The 22,857-nt window shown below is 43.8% G+C and overlaps 1 protein-coding gene across 10 annotated transcripts in view; it reads right to left on the bottom strand.

Moving 5' to 3' along the window:
- TSNARE1 (t-SNARE domain containing 1) overlaps positions 1-22,857 on the bottom strand; it is a 673,885-nt gene that overhangs the window by 170,185 nt on the left and 480,843 nt on the right. For 8 of the 10 annotated variants that reach the window (XM_045004924.1, XM_045004918.1, XM_045004919.1 and 5 more), the window contains 2 exons: positions 22,294-22,753; positions 20,777-21,664 (listed from right to left, as the gene is read on the bottom strand). The exons of 1 other annotated variant lie outside the window; for it this stretch is intronic. In XM_045004924.1, the coding sequence (XP_044860859.1) occupies positions 21,105-21,664; positions 22,294-22,753 (1,020 nt within the window). In that variant the 3' untranslated portion in view covers positions 20,777-21,104. Of the gene's footprint in view, positions 1-20,776; positions 21,665-22,293; positions 22,754-22,857 lie in introns of those variants that run through there. One more of the 10 variants, XM_045004925.1, reaches the window with a different exon arrangement.

Here is a 22,857-nt window from a genome sequence, read left to right as displayed (position 1 = left end):
ATAATGCGAGAGAACGTATTTTCAAGGAGAAGCTTTATGGAGAGGGCAGTCACAATACTCAAGCCCGCAGTGTCTTTAAAGAAAATAAGAGATGCTGTTTGGAACCTTTGTAACCAGATTAAAAAAGAAATGTCTTTATTTTCCATTTTAGCAACATTTTAAGGTAGAGACAGACTGGAATTGCATAAATCTGGGTGAAAATCAGCCAGGTAGGCAGAGGGGAAGGGAAAGGGAAAGGGAGTGAGTTCGAATTCAGATGTCTCTGTGTCCCTGGATGTTATAATGATAACATAATATATGAATTAAAGCTGTCTGCAAGTGTCTCTGTGCCCAAAGTTTCCAACCTAAGAATGTGTGAGTTTGGTTAGTGCTCAGGACAGTGATACTAATCTTGTGGTCAAGATACTGGAGTGGGACTCAGGAGATCTGGATTCAATTCCCATCTCTACCAGACTCCTTGTGTGACCCTAGGCAAGTCACTTAATGTCTCTGTGCCTTACTCCCCCATCTGTAAAGCGGGGATAATAATATTCCTTTTCTCCCCCACTTCATCTGGCTTGTCCATGCAGATTGCAAGCTCTTTGGGGCAGAGTCTATTTCATACTATGTGTACAGTACATTGCACCATGGGGTCCCAGTGTTGGCTGAGGCTTTTAAGGTGTTATTGTAATCCTAATAATAAGGGAGGGAGGAAATAGCAGTGGCTTGAACTACGTATACAGTTTGGGTAGGCAGCATCCACAATTTCCTGTGTTCTCCCCCTCTGCCAATGCCTCTGACTCCTGACGTGCCTTAGGAGTGTTGGTTGGTTGGTTTGGATTTTAGTGGACTGATGAGGGTTTAGGAGGGAACAGAATGAGGTAAAGGTGAGGGGTTGTGGCACATTGGGATTGTGCCCCAAGCATAGAGGAAGGCAGAAGAGGAAGATGAGGAGAAGGAACATACAGGCTGAGAAGGCTGGAACAGTCTGATACAGTGAAGGAGGAGAGGGAGCTGTGGTAAACAAAACCTAGGCAACCAAGTAGTTCTACGGCAGATTGATGCACAAATGAAGCTAAAGCTGGCACTTGTAGAAAAAGGATGGGCTCAAACTCAGGATGGCCCAAACTGAAGCGATGGATGGAAACTAAATTGCTTGACCTGCCAGAGTCCTGGCTCTGCACGGGAGTCACACTCAAGCTTTCACTGGACTTCCACCCTTGAGCAACACTATGTTCCAATGTCCAAGTGACTCACTTTGTAAACCCAGCTCTGGAAACCTACCATTTAAACAGCACATTTCCAAGGCCACCTCCTGCGCAGTGCTCTGAGAACATTACTGCTACTTTGCCTTTCCACAGAACTCCAACTCAACAAGCTCCAAGTGATTTAGGGGTGGTAGGCAGGCCTCCCACACCCCCTAGGAGCTAGGGAAGTATAACTGTACCCATCCAGAGAGGGGCAAACAGAGAGGATTAAGTGACTTGCCTAAGGTCAGATAAGGCACTGGCAGACTTCATATGTCTGGACTCCCAGGCTACTGTACTAACTCCTAAACAGCACCCTCTTCTTGCTCCCTGGAGTGTTCCCTTTGTCTATCTAGAGGCAACTACTGATTGACATGGAGAACTGTACTGCCAACCAGCACAGAATCTATGACAACCGAATTTCATAGGCAGCCAGAGCTTTGTACTCAGCCTGAGACAAACTGGCTACAGAAGATTGAACTTCTTAGCTAAGATAGAATATATTTATTGTGGTTTTAGGACATGGAGCTAATTCATGTTTAACCCTCATTAAACCTGTCAACCTTCCTTGCGGGCTTGCAGTCTTTCCAATAGACCCCTTGTTAACTTTTCAAAATAACAGTTCCTGCTGAGGGAGGCACTTTTGCACGATTAGCCTTAATGCTTTCAGAGCTAGGGCCAATTGATCTTATTGTTCATAAGGTAGACACACAGAGGTGGGGTTGCTTTGGCAGCTTCTAGATAGTCCAGCTGTGTTAAGCCCTGAATATCCACATCAGTCCTTTCTACCATGGAGAGAAATGATTTACAGTGAGCCAGAGCCTACAGTTCTCACTCAGGATCTGCCTCTCTTCTAATGTTCTGGTGCAAATCAGACATATAGCCACAGCGGACATGTAAGACTAGGGTAACTGTGAGGAGAAACAACTTAATTATTTCATAGATTCATAAAGTTTAAGGCCAGAAGGGATCATTAAATCATCCATTCTGACTTCCTGAATATCACAGTACAATAAATTTCACCTACTTACCCCAGTATTGAGCCCAATACCTGAGGGTTGACACTGACGTATCTTCAAGAAAGGTGTCCAGTCTTGATCTGAAGATATGAAAACACAGAGAATCTACTGCTTCCCTTGGTGCTTCCTTCCAATGGGTAAATCACCCACACTGCTAAAAATAAGTGCCTTATTTCTGAAGTGAATTTGTCTAGCTTCAGCTTCCATTAGCTCTTGTTGCGCCTTTCTTTGTTAAATGAAAGACCTCTTTGAGTATCCAGTATTTTCTCCCCATGTAATCAAGTCACCTCTCAATCTTCTTTTTGATAAGCTAAACAAATGGTGCTCTTAAAGTCTCTCATTGTAAGGCACTTTCTCCAAATCATTTTTTTGGGTGGCTCTTCTCTGTATCCTCTTCAGTTTTTCAACATCCTTTTGAAAAATGTGGCACCGGAAACAATATTCCAATAACACCCTCACCAATGCTGTATACAGAGATAAAAGTCGCCCCCCTAATTCTTCTTGCTGCTCCACTGTTTATACACCCAAGGGTCATGGTAGCTTTTTGTGCCACAGCATGGCACTGGGAACTCTTATTCAGTTGTTTGCCCGCTATGACCTCTAAATCCCTTTGAGAATCACTGCTTTCCAGGATACAGTCCCCCATTCTGTAGATGGAGCCTGTATTCCTAGATGTATAACTCTGCATTTCACTGTATTAAAAATAATTTTGTCTGAATTGGCCCAGGTTACCAAGCAATCTAGATCGATCCGTACATCTGCTCGGTCCTCATCATTACATACCAATCTTTGTGTCAACTGAAAATGTTATCTGCATTGATTTTATATTTATTTCAAGATCATTGATAAAAATATTGATTGGGAGAAAACTTGTTGAATAACATCAAGGCCTAGTACTGCCCACTGTGGAACCCCACTAGAAACACCCCCATTTGATGATGATTCCCCATTAACAACAACTTTTTGAGATTTTTCATTTAGCCAGTTCTTAATCCATTTAATGTGTGTGGTAGTGATATTGTATAGTGCTGATTTTTAATCAGAACACTGAGGGGTACTCAGGCAAACACCTCACAGAAGTCTAAGGATATTACATTTATCTTTATCAACCAAACCTGTAATCTCATGAAATAACCATTAGGAAAGGAAAAGTTAATAAGACAGAAAATATCATAATGCCACTATAGAAATCCATGCTACACTCACACCTTGAATATTATGTGCAGTTCTAGTCACCGCATCTCAAAAAAGATATTAGAATTGGAAACAGCTTCCACATGAGGATAGATTAAAAAGACTGGGACTGTTCAGCATAGAAAAAAAACGAATGAGGGATATGACAGAAGATTATAAAAACATGACTGGTGCGGAGAAAGTGAATAGGTAAGTGTTATTTACCCCTCCTCATAACACAGGAACAAGGGGTAACCCAATTAAATTAATAAGCAGCAGGTGTAAAATAAACAAAAGGAAGTACTTCTTCACACAGTGCACAGGCAACCTGTGGAACTCATTGCCAGGGGATGCTGTGAAGGTCAAAAGCATATCTGGGTTAAAAAAAGAATTAGATAAGTTACTGGAGGATAGGTCTATCCATGGCTATTAGCTAAGATGGTCAGGGATACAACCCCATGCTCTGGGGGTCCCTAAATCTCTGACAGTCAGAAGCTAGGACTGGACAACAAGGGGATGGATCATTTGATAATTGCTCTATTTTGTTAGTTTCCTGTGAAGCATCTGGTACTGGCCACTGTTGGAACACAGCATACTGGGCTAGATGGACCATTGGTCTGACCCCATATGGCCATTCTTCTGTTCTCATGTTAACGAAAGGAGGCTTGTTTGACAAGACCTATTTTTCATAAAACCACATTAACTGGCATTAATTATATTCCTATTCTTTAATTCTTTATCACTTGAATGCTGTATCAGCTATGCCACTGTTTTGCCCAGGACTGATATCAGGCTAACTGGCCTATCATTACCCAGGTTATCTTAGTTGCCTTTGTTGAATTTGATACATTAGCACTCTTCCAGCCTTTTGAAATTTCCCCAGTATGCCACTTTACTGATGTTAATGCATGGTATGTACTGCAACTAATTCACATAAAGCATATCATGCTATTGTTGAAGAGACTTACTCAGAAATTCCATTGTTACTGAAGGACGACAAGGAAGACCCAGCACCAAAATCATTCAAAAGTAGTATTTTGCCATTTGAGCAATAAAATATTGAAAACTTTATAATTACAACAACCTTATTTTTCCCTTTTGGTGGAATTCTACTGTATCAAAATTGAAGGGCAACACTTGTAATTATTGTTCTTGGTCATAGTATTATATACATGATCTACTTCTTTTCATGTTTTTTTCTATGTACAGAAAACTGCCTGCCCGACCAAGATCAGGGCCCCCCTGTGCTACACGCTGTATATACAAAATAATAAATAAAATAATAATAATTAGGTTTACCATAGTGCTTGGTAACCCTAGTCATGGACCAGGATCCCACTGGGATAGCCACTATAGAAACAGAGAACAAAGAGACAGTTCCTGCCTCAAAGCACTTACAATCGAAGTAGGACATAGGTGAAATCAGGTTGCAGAAGTTATTAGATAACTAGTGTCCCCCTTCTTAGTGTGCATTCAGCCCATGAAACAGTTCCCATGATGTAATATTTTTATCTTGTAGATCATTGGCTGTGTGATTTGTCACTAACCATTGGGGCGGGGAAGAGGTAGTATGTGTGACTTCCTGTGAAAACCCAAACTAAACAACAACACTCCTCATGTAGTTGGATTAAGCTTCCTTATCAAGCAGTTTATAAATTGGGTGGTATCTGAGGAATGAGATAATGGAACTAAAGCTCCAAGCCTCAGTCCTTTTGGAGGCCCTCTCCTCAGGGCTTATTTTGTCAAATGATCACAGAAAAATAAAACAAAAACAAGCAAGTCACCTGACATACACTGGGCACTCGATTATCCCCTGCTTTAGCCAGCAAAGAGGGGAGGAGGAATTTCTCTTCCCCTTTCAACCACTGTCACCTTCTTTTTACACTCCACCCCAAGCAGCCAAGTGCCCTGCAACTAGAGATCCCAGTTTTAAAGGGTCCAAGGGCTGCACCTGGCACACACATGCCCCAAAACCCATTGCCCTGTTTCACAGTTGTTAAATTTCTAATTTACCTCCCTACTCTTCAAATGCAACAACTAGGAATAGACATAATTTGAGCAAATCTGCACCCAACTTGCCTCTGCTACTCCAGATTGTCAATACACGGCCCTGCTACTCCAGTCCTGGAGCCCCTCACATCTGCTACTGGACGGAACCATAAGCAATGCACAGCACAGCTTTATAAACAGCAAATCAGGCTAGAAAATCTCGATCACATTTTGGAGACAATTACAACATTGAGTAAGCTGGACAAATGCAGCTCACTAAATTCATTCCTAGCATTAGAATTCAGATCTCCAGATTAGAGAACTTTAACAAAGGGTTAACAAACAAATGGGGAACAAGTATCTTTGTAGATCTCTTTTCCTCTTCAAAAACTATATTCTGAGAGTATAAATAACAGATTCAGACACTTTATAATAACTAGAATCTATAGGGCAATGTTGTATCATGGGCAGAATTCAGACCTCTGTCACAAACTGGTTCATGACCTTGGGAAAAATATAGAGATGTTATCCTTTGTAAAGCACGTTGCCATCTGTGGATGAAAAGCATTGCATAAGTGCTAAATGTTGTTTATTATTGAGGAGGCACTCAGATTTCACAGGATCTGGATCTCAGTGCCAGCAAAGCTGTAACCTGTACCATAAGTAACTCTCTGGCTCACACACAGTCCTCCCTGATCTTCCTTCACCATATCGATTTGGTATCTCCAACAACACTGGAGTGGTGGCTGCTAAGTCCATTATTTTCTCTCTCACTGGGTTTGGAATGCATTACAGTTAGCTTTCTTTTAAAATTGACTCCCTCAAATGCTGTGTACAGCCATCCCATCTGTGAGCTATTTCTGTTCCAGCCTGACAAGGACAGTGACTGAAGTGCAACTCTATTGATTAAATATCGCTTTTTGTCCTGAAACAGTCCAAGGCATCTAATCAATATGGCAATGCCCTGTATCATGGTCCAAAGGCACAATCCCCAGTGATCATAAACTGCCTCTAAGAAACAGAGGTAAGTGATTTTACGACTTGACATCTGTTGAAATGTCCATGTACGGTTGCAACAGATACATATATTTTCCTCTACAAACCAGTTACATAAACAGAAGTAAATATCACTGTGGCAGAGATGTATAATTTCAGGTTGAGGAACAAGACCCTTTTGACATAGTGATTTCAAATACATGCAAAGAAAGAGTCTTTTGCAGAAGCACCTCTGTTCTAGGCACCATACATTTGCTGAGGGCATCTGTGATGGAGTGACATCCTGCTCGTGTCTTCTGCTCTGTCTACACACATTGTTCGGAGACCTTTTGCTGTTAAGCCCCACCATGAGGTTTATTTATATTCCTCTTCCTGCCATCTTACTGATCTATACACCACATCATTTACAACAGCAATTTCATCTCAGCCCTCTGTGCCTCTTCTTGGTGCAGGCTCCGCTAACCTGCCTTGTTTCCCCAGCCCTTCCTTCCTGTGCCACCTTCTATCCTCTGTTTTAATGGGCTAATTAGTTTTTTAATCCCCCGCAGCCCATTTTAACCCACTATTAGGCTCAGAGAGGGGCACTGATGTGTGTTTAAGTGATCAGAGTGCTGGCTCAGCTGTTGGTTCCCAGCACTCTGCCGCAGCATCTCACAATCTATGGTACTTATGTGGCCTCCACTACTATGGTATCTAAGTGTCTCGATTTTTGTTTTAGTTTCTTAATCTCACTACATGCCTCTGAGGAAGGGAAGTGCTATTATCCTGAGATACAGGATACCAATGGAATCAATGGAATTTAGGAGCCTAAATCCTTTGAGGATATGGGCAAAGAGACTAAAGCCAGGTCTACACTAGGAACTTTTGTCAGCAGAGTAATATTGGTTACGGGTGTGATTTTTTTTGGTAACGTTTCTATACCAGCAAAAGCACTAGTCTCATTTGATAGTAGATATTTCATCTTCTGCTCATAGACCTGGCTAAAAATGCTGTAAAGTGAAGGCAGATAATGGTAACTCGATGACTGGTAGCTGTTCTGAATGACAGCACCTCAGAGCAGATGAGCATGTTAGCTTTTCCCACTCAGGACACGGTGTAATAAGAGGCACATGTAGCCATCACTCCCTAAGAGCACTGTGTGCTTGGAAGGAATTTTAAATGACACCTAATCAATGAGAAAGACAAGGGAGGTGAAGTAATATCTTTAACTGGATCAACCTCTGTTGGTGGAAGGTAGAGGCTTTCAAGCTACGCAGTGCTCTTCTTCAGGTCTGGGAAAGGAAATCCGACTGTCTGAACTAGATACAAACTGGGACAAACTGAAATAAATTGTCCTTTCCTATTGCCTAATGCACTTAGTAGGAGCTGATACAGGAGGAAGGTGCTCATCTCACACTGACCATCAATGAAGGCCATTGCGTATTGGCATCTAACTCCCTTATGTGCTTCTGAAAATCACACTGAAGATATGTAATCACTGGAAGAGCAATTCAGTAGCAGTATGTACATAGCCAATTTCAGTGATAGGTTTCTGTCTGCATCAATAACCTGAGTGCTGATCCTAAGTGTGGCATAAGATACCTAGGGGCAATAGGTAGGTAAAATTCAGATCTATACTTAATATGTCTCTGAAGTTCCAATGACCCAGAGCAACACAGAGCCCTCTGGTTTGTAGGGACACATGTAAAATAGCCCGTGATGCCCTATCCATTTCTTCCCCTTCACGGCCTGGTCAGTTTGATCTCTGCTGGTGCCACACTCACACTCAAGAATAGGGACAGGTCAGATGTATCCGATTGGTGTGAGATCCATGGAAGATTGGGGCCTCACAAGGCCTTCTATAGCTACTAGAGTCTTTGAAATTCTCCCCAAGACTTCCAATAAAGCTACCAAAGAAACAATGTGAATTCAAGTGGGTGGGTCTCAGCCTTTATCGTGACTCCATTCTGAAGGAGACACAAGGGCCAGGACCATCTGCTCATAGTCCCATCTAGCCATAAAGAAAGGGAGGGTGGTGCTAATGCCCCTTCACCTATTCGTAACCCGCAGATTGAGAACTCCAGGGTAAAGTCATTAGGAGTAAGACTTGCTCTAGGGCCTGGCATGCCTGGACTCATTGTACTGAGGAGAACTCCACCCTATGGGGGAGAAGAAAGATTGCCCCATGGGCCCCGTGCTTAACTTTGAGGACGAGGCTCAATGACCAGCTCTGCCACAGGCTTCCAGAGTGAACTTGTGCAAGTCACTTACTCTCCTTGTGTCTCCTCTGTAAAAAGTGGGGATAATAGTATTTGCCCACCTCCTGCTGTGAGGACACATTAAGGGTGTTGAGATACTCAGATATTCGGGTGATGGCAGCCATTTAAATACCTTAGATAGACAGAATTGAAAACATTTCTCCTACAGCTTTCCATAGCCTATCCAAAGGCCAGGCAGGTCTCAAAAAAGAGTGGCTATTGAAATGCCAAGATGGGATGAATGAGGAAGGAACTTTACAGAGAAATGGATAGTGAGTCGCTTGAGATTACTTTACACTTACCCAGTTATAATGGGTGTCTGAAAAAAAAATTGGCAGGCTGGAATGTCATAAAGCTGAAATATGACCTCAAATGCAGTAACACTTTACTTGGAATGGCCTTCTTCCCACCCCCTTAAACATTTTGCAATGGCGCAAAGATTTTTTCCACTGCCTACAGGTATCTGACTTCCCTGTATTTATTCAACACGGAACAGATTGATTTAAATCTTTGCCCAGGGTTGTTTTTTCTACTTTGCATTAATTTTAACACATAAGAGAAGGTCATATATGTGGCAGAGTATCCCATTTGGGACAGCAGAAATAGCTGAGCTATTGGAGGGGAAATACACACAGATTTAAAGGGACTCTTTAAATATACAAATGTTCTGTCTTTACTGGGGTAGGGGGGAAACAATTACATGTATATTTCTTGGAAGCACTGCAGGGATGGCTTATAATGCCATTAAGGTGAGGATCCATAAAAATCTGATCAACTAAATGCCATTTTCAAGAGCTCTGCTTGCAAAGGAGCTCTGACTTGTTAAGGACCATTGTAAACTTTAATGCAATCCAATTTCTGATCATTTAATCCAATGTGCCTGAAAATTAAAGCAGGTGCCAAATTCTGCTTTCCTTTTCCCCAGAGTAAATTCAGAGTAACTATTGATTTCAATAGTGACTCCTGATTTACCCTGGGTAAGATGAATGCAATGAATGAAAGTCATCTCTCCAAACCCAACCATGGGAATGAAAACCAGGCAAATCATCTTCACTTGGCCACAGGATGGGGACTGACAACAGCAAATAATTCTCCTTCTAATAAGGCAGTGGCAGAAATTCTTCCTAGCTTTTCATTGTCTGGGGTATTATCCGTGGGAAGAAGAGCTCAGTTAGATAAAGATACATTGTTTCATTAATTAATGCCCCCAACAAAAGAAAATGAGCAAAAGAAGATATAAATATGGAACTCTTCTGAGAAGGAAAAAAATGCTCAAGGATAGAAAATAATTGTTTTAATCCTATTAAGATGATGATTAATAAAATGAAAGAAAACAATGTTTCAATTAGGTTATGTTTAAAGCTGTTTCACTTACAATCCATTTCTCCTTCCTGGAGTTCTCATTTGCATTATTTTTTACCTCCCGGGTAATGGTCCCTTTCACTGATGCCTAAAGGGCTCAAAGATGCAAAACTGGGGCACAAATGCATATCAGCTTTCTGGCATTACTCCTTTGTGAGCAACAGGGTTGGGAGGGGGGAGTTTCAACCAATCTGCAAGCTCCTCTTTGGGCGACCTGCCCTCTCTCCTTCAGTGCATAACATCTCCCTCCTTTCTCCCACTCATCTTTAGGGTGGTGTAGCGGGCTGGCTACCCGCTCCTGCCCTTTGGGGCTTTAAAACAGCCCTGGGAAGGGGCTTTTGGCTGGGCTGATTGGGGAAATGGCGGCAGCTGGGGGCCATGCCCCAAACTGAGCCCAGGGCCTTATAAAAGGCCAGAGCAGCCAGGAAGCCAGAGAGTCTCTCTCTGTGGTTAGAGAGAGATGGGCCTGGCTGCTTAGACGTTAAGATAAGTACCTAGGGTGAAGCAGGACGGGGAAAAGGCTGAGGGGCTGGGGAAGCTCCAGCCTAGGAAAGCCCCAGGCCTGCGGCCTAGTACGGGGCTAAGAGGTACTGGGGTTTGCAGGGGGCAACCTAAGGATAGGCAAAGCAGCAGGTCCGAACCCCGTTGCCGGTGATGAGAAGGCTGACACTGCAGTCTGTCCCAGGATATGGGGCTCGATAGTGACTGAGCAGTAGCCATTCTGAGGCAAGTGGGGATAGCGTGGTGGGGGGGGTTCCCCTGAGAGGGGGAGACCCAGTTAGAGTAAAAGGGGCACCGGGTCCAGGGAGGGACATGGGGCTGAGAGTAAAGCAGGTGGATCACCAGCCTGCAGAGGGCGCTCCGGACTGGAAAAAGAGCTAAGTTGCGGAGTAACCAGTAGGAGGCGCCGAGTCCAGACCCGTTTACAGGTGGGATCTCCCCAACGATGGAGCATCCTCAATTCCCATTGGTAGCTGAATGTTCACAGCACCACCCGTGGTAGGGCCCTTAGGCTAGGTCTTCACTGCAGAGTTAACTCAAGTTGTCTACACGTGAGTTAACTCTTCTGAGGTTGGCCTGACCTGAGTGAAGGATAACACTGAGAGATAACACTCGTATGGCACAGAGTGATTGTGTGAACAGTTGGAGACTTGTGCTAACTTAAAATGTAGCCAGTACTCCCTTACGGGCTTACCAATGCCAGGTAAAAGCATCACCACATTTAAGTTAAGTGTTTGTGTTTGGAGGGAACCCAAGTCAGGGCATCACTTGAGTCAATACTGCAGTGAAGACAAACCGTGTGTCTCCTGCTGGAAAGCAAGTCTTCAGCTCAGAGAACTTACAAGTTCCCCAGGCCCAGAGACTATATCACTGAATGTAAGTGAGGTAAGGTGTTCACTAAACCACCTGGACCTGTGCTTTGGTGTTACAGGATGTCCCTCAACTTTCTCTTTCTTGGCTAAAATAAACCAGACTTGGCAATTCAAGTTAGTGTACATGAATCTGTCACCCATAATGTGGGCTGCCACATGCTGCTGGCCAAGGGAAAACAACTGGCATATGACCATCATAAAGGAAAGGCAGAAGGTGCCTCTATGTCTCAGCAAAGTGTCCCAAGAGATCTTACAGGGCTGTTGGTTCTGCCCATTATTATTTCTTTAAAGTTGAGGTTTGTTTGGATCTGGCCGTTTGTTTCAGATCTGTTAACTGGTAGAATGACACAGCAGAAAAAAACGGAGAGGCAATCAGGAGGGGTCTTTTCCACAAGGAATAATGCTTAGAACAAGAAAGCAACATAAATTAGCAGACGCACAAAAGAAAATGGAAACCTTTGGATTTACCCCAATCCTCTGATTCTGGCTGTGGAGCCCAACTTTCCCAAAGCCACTCTCTCCTTCTGTCCCCCAATCAGCCAATGTACAGCCCTTCCCTTAAGCACCTGGGCAAGGAGAGGGAGGAGCTGAACGTAACTTCTTGTTCATCAGGAAGCAGATCTAACTCCTTGTTCACCAGGAACAGATAATGCCCCTGTACACCCATCACTGGGCCCATCTCCAAATTAGAACTGGTGTTTCTTAGCCTCCATCTGGGAGGGAGCAGTCTGGCTGGCATTAGTGGTCTGGCCTCTTTCATGGGCTGCATGGGAGACTGCAGCCTACCGTGAGCAGTTTTCTTCCTGATTTAGAATGGGATTTCAAAAATGCAAGAGCACGTTCACTTTCCCTCTCATTCCATTAGGTGTAAATCCCATGGATCTAAACATCAGGAAAACTTTAGTGTGTAAAAATTAGGCATAGGTATGGGGAACAGGCCTCAATATAGAAGTGGGTAAAGAGGATTTCCTTCTCACTGAGTATTACAAAGAGACACATTTTGGCATTGATTCATCATGTTCATTCCCCAATCTGAAGTAGAGCTGAGTGGAAAACCAAGCGAGGAAAACAGCTTTTCACCCTGAAAAGCAATTTTCTGCGTGGCCAGAAAAACTATGTAAGACGGGATCCCAGGAGACCTCACAGACCTGGGACTAGAAAAAAAAAAAATAAATGAACCACTGATGTGCTCCAATGGCTTAATGCTACTGGGGGAAAAATAAAAGAAAACAAAAATATATCAAGTCGCAATAGAATATTGGGCACATATAACTAAGAACAGCATCTGCAGTTATGCTACAGAGACAAGTTATAAATGCTCTCTCACTCCATGTGCTTCTGGGTATAAGAAGATCACCAGCTGAGGTCAGAAAGACATCTCCTCCATAGGGAAAAATTCAGGTCATGGATGTGTGCACACAATTCTCACTGACTGTAAATGGAACTGCACATACCATACACCTCAGGACGAAATTTGGTCATGGAATATTTTATAATTAGGTGCATTATAGGAGTTCATAGTGTTATATCCAATCAATATAATTCTGCGCATGCTGGTTTTACCCCACTAAATTCAGTGTCCCTACTCCTAATGGATGCAAGTGCAAGTGAGATGAGACTCAGACCCAGTATTGCATTATTCTCCCTTCAGCATCCGATGTTGGTCATTTATGGAGACTGGCTATCAAACTACATGGTCCATTGGAGTTCTTTGGTGCTGCAATTCATATATTTATGTAAAACTGTTACACATTGCCTGCATTTCTCCCCTTTGCTTTCCTACCTTACATCCAGGCTTCTCCTAGGGGTGTGATATCTGGATAAACCAGATGGATTTCAGAGGGGAGCAAACCAAATTTCTAAAAGGTCTGAAAAATAAGATGTGCTGACATGAAAAGGGTCAGAAAAGATCTGGAGAAAAAAACAGGTTAATCGCCTACGAACTCATAAGGATGTAAAAAAAAGAGACATTAGTTAGTAGGGTCAGAACAAGAAGTGCAGGGCTAAAACTGCAGAAGAGGAACTTTAGTTTAACTCTTAGCAAAAATGCTTAGAAAAACTGCCATAAGAGCACGCCAGGCACTGGATCGAGCTGCCAAAGGAGCATAAAGAATTGTCTTCACTAGAAGTGCTTAAACCTATTGACAGCCATCAATCAGGCCTGGCGAAGGACAATAAAATCAAGCCAGCTCCACACAGTGGGGATGAGACTAGATGACCTACTCTAGGGGCTTGGTCCTGAACTACTGAGTCAATGGGAGCAGGAGCAGGCTTCAGGTCTCTTCCAGGGCGATGGGTGCGGGAGCTGAAGACAATATTTCTCAGCTGGCTACAGAATAAACTGTATATGAATAGCTCAGAATTCAAAGCCGATTTCCCCTCACTGCTTAGCAAGAATCCCAACCCAACCCAAATATAACCATCCCCCTCAGCTTAGATTGCCTGTGATGGTGAGGGGCTGGAGCTGATGTCCTAGGTCCCATCCAATCCTGCGTTCCTGTGTAGCCCGTTCCTGCTGTTTCACTTCAGGTTTAACTCTGCTAAGTGGTGCATATGCCACGGCCACAGTAGGTCCTCGGTGTACATTCTAAGCAGTAACCATTCTCTCTCATCAAAGGAACCTGTTAAGTACTGGTTTAATTTTTTTCTCCATTCTTTCAACACCCCATTGTCAATAACATCATTTTAGCTTGAAAATAAATGCCTCCGGGGAGCCAGTGAAAACTAATTTTTGAGAGAAAACAAAGCCAGATGCATTTCACCGTTGTGAAAAGTGCTGGGTTTGCCGCCCTGTTGACGCGTCTTCTATCTACTGTACAAGCATGGCAGGTAGCAGCAGCATTAACTTCCCACCCCCTGCCTCCTGCCAAGGAGTGGGGGATGGAGGCGTATTTCCGGCTCCCTAGCCTAACCAGTCAGTAGGGAGACTGCTAGACTGCCAAAGAGCTCCTGTTGTGGATATGGGCTTTTGCTGGTAATGCTTATTTGACACACACACTCCTGGGTGTAATAAGCTATACTGGGGAAATTGCTTTGCTTTGTCTACACTTTTGACAGCACCGTGTATGTCAGTCAGTGAACACTCCTCTTCACCACCTTGACCTGTAGAGCTATGCTTGGAAAACATTGTAGCATAGATGTGGCCTGAATAACAACTCTGGTGATGGGTTTTAAGATATGGACACCTGTTCCATCGGAACTGGATTGAGACCCACTATCTCGTTTCACATAGACCACCAGGTAGGGTGACCAGATGGCAAGAAGAAAGTATCGAGACACATGGTGGGGTGGCAGCCACAGACTAACAGCCCCTCTCCCCCCGGAGCCATGGGGAAGGGAGGCGCTTAGCCCGAGGAACCTGCAGGTCAGGGGCACACGGCCCTGGCTCCCGCAATGCAGGGGGGCCGCAATGCAGGGGGGGCTTATCTCAGGTGGCTCCCTGGAAGTGTCGACATCTCCCTCGGGGTCCTAGGCAGAAGTGCGGCCAGGTGGCTGTGTGAGCTGCCTCGCCCGCAGGCACTGCCCCCACAACTCCCATTGGCTGTAGTTCCCGGCCAATGGGAGCTGCGGAGCAGGTGATCATGGCGGGGGCCTCCTGGTCATCCCTTTGCCTAGGACCCAGAGGGAGAAGTCACCACTTCCAGGGAGCTGCGCGGAACTGGGTAAGGAGCCTACCAGCCCTGCACCAACTGGACTCCTGGCAACTTTACAAATGACGTCCCGATTGTAGATAGATCAGGACGCGGGACAAAGAGTTAAATATTGGCACCGTCCCGATTTTATCGGGACATCTGGTCACCCTACCACCAGGCTGTCATCAGATGGTAAGAACTCTTGAACCACCAGCAATTTGGACTAGAATTAAAGCAATGACCGAGGAGAGAAAGCTCTATATTACCACTACCAATACCCTGAGTAATCCAGTCATTCACATGGGCATTTTATTGTTTAAGATTTCCTTTCTAAATGACACATTAGTATTGTCAGTGATGGAGAATCCACCACAACCTGGGTAAATTGCGCCAATGGTTAATTACCCTGACCATTAACATTTACACCTTCTTTCCACTTAAAGCAGTAGACTGGTAGTCAGAGGATCTGAGCATCAGTTTACGACTCTGTTCCAGATTTTCTCCAGGTGGTAAAAATGGGATGGTCCTTTCCCACCTCACAGGGCTGTTGTGAGGACTGTTTACTTAACGCCCATGAAGTGCATAAATCCTATGACGATGAGGAGATATATTAAGTAGACAGACCACTGTATCGCCAATCTTCAGACTAAATGCTGTCTTAAGGATCCATGCTTGTTTCCCATTGACTGCAGTGATAGTTGTGTGGGTATGGATGTGTAAGGGCAAAACATTGGCTCTTGGATTTAGAAGTGATGTAGTTGATATTTTCATTACTTACGCAAATCAAGTACGTGCTCAGGCAGTTTATGATCTGCATAAGAACATCCATTCCACAACTTGTTCAGCTCTAATTAGCTTTTGATGCTAAAATGCAAGGGACACCTGAGTGAAGTAAAAAACTGCTGTTCTCTCTCTCTAGGCAGTGTTGCCGAATGAGACTGTGGATTGATGTGGCAGGAGTAGTTAATTTCTGGCAGCCGCTGCAAGCATATGGTGATGTTTATCAATGCACAGGGGTGCCATGCAGTACAATACCTCTGAGCCAGGCAGGCACTGCAGGAATTTCATTACGTCTCCGTTCAGCACGGCCAAAGCACGAAACTGATGAGGAAGCGAGAGATGCTCCCCTGGACAAGAAGCTCCAGAGCTAGACTGTGGTCCAGATTCTGCTTTCAGTGACACCAGGAGGTTTCTGGTGTAATGCCACTGAAACTACTCCAAATTCACAGCAGCGCAACTAAATTTGGCTTCATGGCTCTATTCTCATCTATGTTGTATCCCCAAAAGTGTTTCAAAACTTAGTGTCCAGGAAAAATTAAGGAGGAAGTGACTTAAATCTGTATGGTAGACAGAGCCACCATTGTTTTCCCTCTCCCGCAACCGCACAAGTGTCCTATGGGCAAACTGTTCCTCAGCCTGACTCGGACAGTCCAATCACGCAGCCTGCCCTGGATGACCTTTTCCTCTCACTTCTGAGTCCTTGATCTTTCAGACAACCGAGGCAGCTGTGCTACATTACCATGTGCGCCTGACTCACAGCTGCAACTAAGCCCTCTCCTTATCGCAGGACCCAGGATTCAATCTGCTCCAGGAAACAGGATGTGGCTAGATGTTCAACCATACACCTATTTCCAGGTGGGCAAAGAAATATGTTCTCCGTGCAGCTTGGAACTCTGAAAGATCTGCTGATTTACCTCTATTCTTCATCTTATAGACCCTTAGAGAGGCTGCATCTTGGTTGCCATTCCTCTGTCTCTGGAGTTCATTATTTAATGTCACCCAGTCATCCGCAGAAGAGGAATCATTCCTGCATGTCACAAGATATTACATTCTCTTAATGCCCTGGGCTGACTCCACATCCCTTGTTGGTTTGTGGAAAATGAGAGGCCGATGAATCAAATCCAGGTTTCCTGAATGACAGTGATAAAGAAACTTCTCTAGGCTACCAACTCAGCAGTCTCCTTGTTGAATAAGCGTCAGCAACAACAATATGAGAATCTACAGGTCAGTACAGGTTTGAGAAGTCCCTTCATCCTGCAAAGAACCCCAGGAGTGAATAAAATGCAGTTGTCATACTGCAAGAAAATGAACTTTACATCTGTGTGATAAAATAGTAGGCATAGAATAAAATTCTCAAATCAACACACGTATCAAGGCCAATATAAAGGTTTCCATGTTTGTGGGCACAATAGAATGCAATTGGCCTAATAATGATAGGATATTTTTCAGAGTAATAAAATATGGTTTCTTTTAATTTGCCTTCCATTTTTTGAAATGTAGAGTTAGCACTTAGGTCATGTTTTCAAGTTTTTCTCTGCAATGATAAGGACTAGAAACTTACTTTTTTGTTTAAAATGAAAGCTGAGATTCTCATGTAGTCCTGTGACTCCAGAAGCTGGGGATTTAAGAAAATATCTGGATATCACGAGGCTCAAGATAAAACCACGAGAACTGGCAACACTGCTAGCACTGTGGCTGGGTTTACATATATTTGCATTAACAATCTAACAAAGTACCTATAAAGCATCAATCACTGAGGTACCCAGGCATGAATTTCCCCAAATACTTAACAAATGTTAACAAATTAAAATCCGTGAGATATTATTACTACCATCACCCAGGGCCCCATACACTCTGGGGTAGAATGGGACTAACTGCTGGAGCAATAACCTCTAAGCTCCCTGCAACAATACTTTATCTTGTTGTCACATAATACCCTTCCTTTCCATGCCTGTACCTTCACATTATCCCACACACCTATGGCTGGCTGCTCATAGTTGAAAATGTTCATTGATGTAAAATGTGTTGGTTATTTTCCACAGTGATTTAGTTTGAGGAGGGGTTTTCCCTCCCTGCTGTACTCTCCAGGCAGCCAGGCTCCCCTCTCCAGGCCCTGATCCCATGATCTAGTCCTAACCCTCCCCTATATATTCCAACAAAACTTCAGCATTTCTTTGAGCTGGCTGTCCGGGCCTCAGCTGCTGCGCTCTTCTCCAGGCAGCATGCCTCGCCCGCTTAGCGTTCTGGCTGCTCCACAGCAACAAGTGTGGCTAACAAAACCCCAGATACTTGGCTCTCTGGAAGAGTGCAGGGGGCTTGCACTGTAATCTGATCCACTCCCCTTTGTGGAGAAAGCTGGGGAAGGAGAGACAGGTGAAGGCAGGGCCCAGCAGGGCAGGGAAACAAAACAAAATGCTTGGCTGCAGCAAAATTATTTCCTGAGGTTCTGATCAACTGCAGCTTTTGGTAGCCAATGGATGATGCAGGTGCTCAGCATATCTGAAAATCAGGCCAGTCCTAAATATGGCTTTAGGTCCCTAACTGTAACTACCTAAGCTTGAAAAATGTAGCCAAAGCAGAACACCTTCTGGCTACAAAGTTTTTTCATGAGATAATGATTTGCTTGTGACATAGTCTGAATATGGCCTGTACTTTACATTCCACACTGCACTGTCATCTCACACGCCAAACAGGGTTGGGGCCTGTGGGTACGTGAATGGGAGATTTCCAAGGCACATCTAAACACTTCAGAAAGAAACAGTAACAGGCAGTCTTCTGTATCAGCCACTGAGGCACTGTGTTGTTGGACACACCACTGTTTGGGTTCACTGCAGCCTGGGTAACTACATTCCGTCAATGTCAATCCCCTGCTGTTTCAACTGGATTCTTTTCTTCCTTTACTAACCGGTTTTCTAGTGGTGGTGTGTGCTAATAAAGCCTGATCTGACCATCATTACAGCCAGTGGGAGACCTACCCTGAAACAGTTGCTGTGTTTCACCTCTAAGAGGGACGAAATTTCAGTGCTGGTAGAAATGATCTGTATGTCCAGTTTACAGAGCAATATGTAAAATGCTTTGTGATCCTTGGGGAAGAAGGGCGCTATTAGAAATCGAAGATCGTCACAAACACATTCGTTACATTTATATACGTTTTAAGTGCTTGCTGTTTAATACGGTACAAATCTAACAATAAATGCAAACCTCCAGCTTTTTATATCAAAAGATAATTATAATATGTAACCTTCATTTTTGTGCACTGATGTTAAAGTGTATTACACTCTGAGGGAACTTGCTTGGTTCATTGGGTGTTTTATGAATATAAGAGAAGGGAGGGAAAGGAAAGAAAATACTTTATAGTGCTATCTGAAAGATGCTTATGCCACAGAAAATGGTATAATCTTTACAGCAAGAGGGAATAAAAGACACAGGGGTGCTTGTCTTTGACACGAAGGACCCTTTACACCACTCTGACAGCAAAAACAGACCTTAAAATGGGTGTATATTATAGTGATGCTTACTTTAAGGCCCCTTTATGCTGTTAGAATGGTTTAAAGCTGCCTGAGTGTAACCGTGTATGAGGCCACAATGTAGCCAAAGTCATTCAGTGAAGGTGAATCCTTCCAAGCATCACGCTATTTCAAATAACTGCCTTCTGGTTTGCAAATGTTCAAATGGATTTCGAGGTCAATAGAAGGGTTGGGATATAGGCTCTAGAGCCAAGCACCATTTGTTTTTTATTTAACTCTTTGCAGTAGATAAAAAAAAAACAACTGGGACTCTGGCAAGATTCTGGTAATTGAAATGTGTGAATTCTTACCAAGAATTTATTTGTCTATTTCTTTAATAGGAGATTTTAGATCCGTTTACCTTTGCATGGGCAGAGAGTGGCATTATTCTTAATAAACTGATTTGGTGTGCCCTAGAAGTTTGACACTGGATTATGCACTGGAAAGGAAGGAAACCAATTCAAACATAAAAACAGGGGACTGTCCAATGAAACTGAAAGGCGGCAAACTCAAAACCAATACAGGGAAATACTTTTTTAAGCAACGTATAATTAGCTTGTGGCTCTCATTGTCATATGATGTTGTTGAGGCCAAAAACGTAGCAAGATCCGAAGAGGGATTGGATATTTATCTGGATAACAAGAATATCCACAGTTATAATACTTAATGCAAATAAAAAGGCTTGGAAGGGATATTAAACCGCAGGCTTTTTTGCATAAGCCATTCTCTAAATATTAGGGATCAGGATGAGACCTCCAAGTGGGGCAGATTATCCTCCCTGTGGGGTTTCTTGCACCTTCCTATAAAACAGAAGGTGCTAGTCTCCATTGGAGACAGGCTGCTGGAAAACATGGACCTTGAGTCTGATTTGGTATGCGGTACTGCCGACCTCAACGGTTCTCTTTCTCTGGAGCCACATTATTTTTTCAGTCTTTTCTCTAAAACCGTGTGGACTAGACATTTAGGGTTTTTAAAAGGAAAATTCAGATGCTTATGTATTCCCCAAGAGTTGAGGCTTTCAGAAAAACACAAATATCATGAGATTTGTGATAAAATCAGTGCAAGCTGGCAACGTTGAACTGTATTATTGAGTATTAAATATTATATTCCTACAGTCCTAAATGTCCCATTCATTCATACACTGTGTGTCTTTCAAACACAAAGCTAGTGAGAGAGTCAGGATAGACTGAAGGGAGAATGAATGGAATTCCGTATGCTTATACTTAGAAAACAAACTTAAAAGAACTCTCACCAGCATTATTAAATCAGCAAACATAATCCAAACAGCGATAAGAACTCCATCCTGCTCCCATTAATGTCAATGACAAATTTCTCTTTGACATCAATGGAAGCAGGATCAGGCCCTCACATTCCACAGCCTTAGCAATGATTTCTTTTGGGTTTTTTTAAACCTGTTCCTAAAAATGTTTCCGGAAAAGAATAATATCCACGGGGGACAGACTCTTAAGAGTAAAGATAAATATGAACAGAGTTTATTTTTATATGTTTTGGATTTATGTAAGAAAAATATCTTTCACAATAAAAAGAACTGATACAAAATTGTTTCTCATAAATGGACAGCGCTGCTGGTTATAAAAAAGAATGATATCCTGTCCCATATTGGGCAACCAAAAAAGGCTACGTGTAGAATATATGGAAGAATCTTGACCCACTAAAAAAAGAGCTACTGTAGCATTTACCGTGACCTACAAAACATGAGGAATTTTTTACCCATCATAAAAAGTGTTTGCTTTAGAGAATTGTCTTTTAAAACTCTAAAAATAGTGTTTGAGAAGAGTCTGTGTTTCTGTTTAGATCTCCTCTTCAACTTTCAAGATCATTCCCGAGAACACTTCGATCCCTGACTGCCCCACAGACTCGCCACTGGCTATCCGGGAGGGCAGACGGGCAGAAGTCCCAGAGGTGCAGTCTTGCACAAAATGTACTGTCTCCCTGCGCGGATGCTGGTAGTCAACCAGCTTCTCCAGTGTCCGGTTGAGTAACTCGACATTGTCTGCCAGCCTCTTGTTCTGTTCCACTAAATTCTCCAAGATGAGATTCTGCTGGATCATGAGGGAGCTCTGCTGCTGGTACCAGGAGGACAAGAGGGTGCTTTGCTGGAGATGGGCGTCCATCAGCTGCTTCTCAAACTCTGAGACGTTGTACTTCCGCTTAGGATGCCGGGCAGTCTGGGACGACCGCCTCCCATAGGCAGCCCGCTGTTGCATCTGTGGGGAGGAAGATGGGGATGGAGAGGAAACTGAGGTGTGCAGTGCCCCCCGTTGCTCTAATGCATCTGTCTCAGCTGGCATAGGCATTTCAATAGTCCTCAAAGGCACCCATGTGCAACCAGGCACTTCCTCCTCCTCATCTGTGGGGGATCAAAATATCAAAACATGAGTTCTTTACACATTAGCAACATAGAAAGCAGCCTCTTTGGTTAATATGCTAAAGGAACGATGTCTGCTGTGTGGGTGTGCATATGAGCTTAGGAAAGGGGCATTAGTTTGACTATGTGCATGTGAATGTCTCAATAGGTCTCGTGCTTTGTATTTGTGAACCAGAGGGATCTCTCTCTCTCTCTCTCTCTCTCATGTAATTGTTTCATCTGAAATATTAGGTGATAAGGTCCTGGGATGTTAAATTTCCTCGTGTCCAGTAGATGATTTCCTGCTCTGCGGGCTGAATTCCTTTGAGTAACTCCAAGCTCCCGTACAAGGAGGCATCCCTGTCCTGAAGGATGGGGGTGAAACATAAGACTCCAGGATCAAAAGCTGTTGTGTGAGAGGTTCTGCCTATTTGGATCTGAGATTTCATTTGCAGAGTCCTCTCTTGCCATAACGTTGGCTGTTGCAACCTAACTTTGCAGTGGAGATCACTTCATAGCCACCAAAGATAACCTTATAGAGAAAGGCTCCTCACCCTCCCCTTTCCCCCCAGCTTTCCCCAGTCTGTTGATGTGTGTGGATGGGATGAATGGTTTTGTTTGGGACTCTTTACCTGACTGAAGCTCCAGAGGAATATGAGGGCCATCAGTGTGCATAGCATCATCACCACCACCACCATCCTCCTCCTCTGCCACCACTCTGGCCTCAGCCTGTTTAATAGCCGCCTTCTGCCCAAGCAAAGGACTTTCCAAAATCTGCACCAGCACAGTATCAGGTCTGGGCTCCCCTGTTGAGCGACTCATCTCCACCAGCTTCTCCTTGGTGCGCCTCTTCATATCATCCCATCTCCTCCGGAGGTCCCGGGTGGTCCTGGGGGACCTGGCAACAGCATTGATCTTCCTGGCAATGCTGCACCATATCTTCTCCCTCTCTGGCTGGCTCAGGTTGACTCTCTCACTCCCATAGAGTCTAGCATGATTTTTGGTCACCTCTGCCACCAAAATCTCAAGTTCTACAGGAGAAAACTTTTCCTTCCTCTTCCGGGGGCCAGCAGCCATTTTAAATCTGCTCCTCTTGCAAAAAATGAAACAGGAAGGGGCAATTTGATGCTGGATTCTCATCAGGACCACTGCACATTGAAACACTCTCATGAAACACACATGCTACGCTGATGCTG

The sequence above is a fragment of the Mauremys mutica genome, chromosome 2 (genome assembly GCF_020497125.1).
Source record: "Mauremys mutica isolate MM-2020 ecotype Southern chromosome 2, ASM2049712v1, whole genome shotgun sequence".
NCBI lineage: Eukaryota > Metazoa > Chordata > Testudines > Geoemydidae > Mauremys > Mauremys mutica.
The sequence above is the reverse complement of the archived record's forward strand: the minus strand, read 5'-3'. Positions and strand labels throughout refer to the sequence as shown.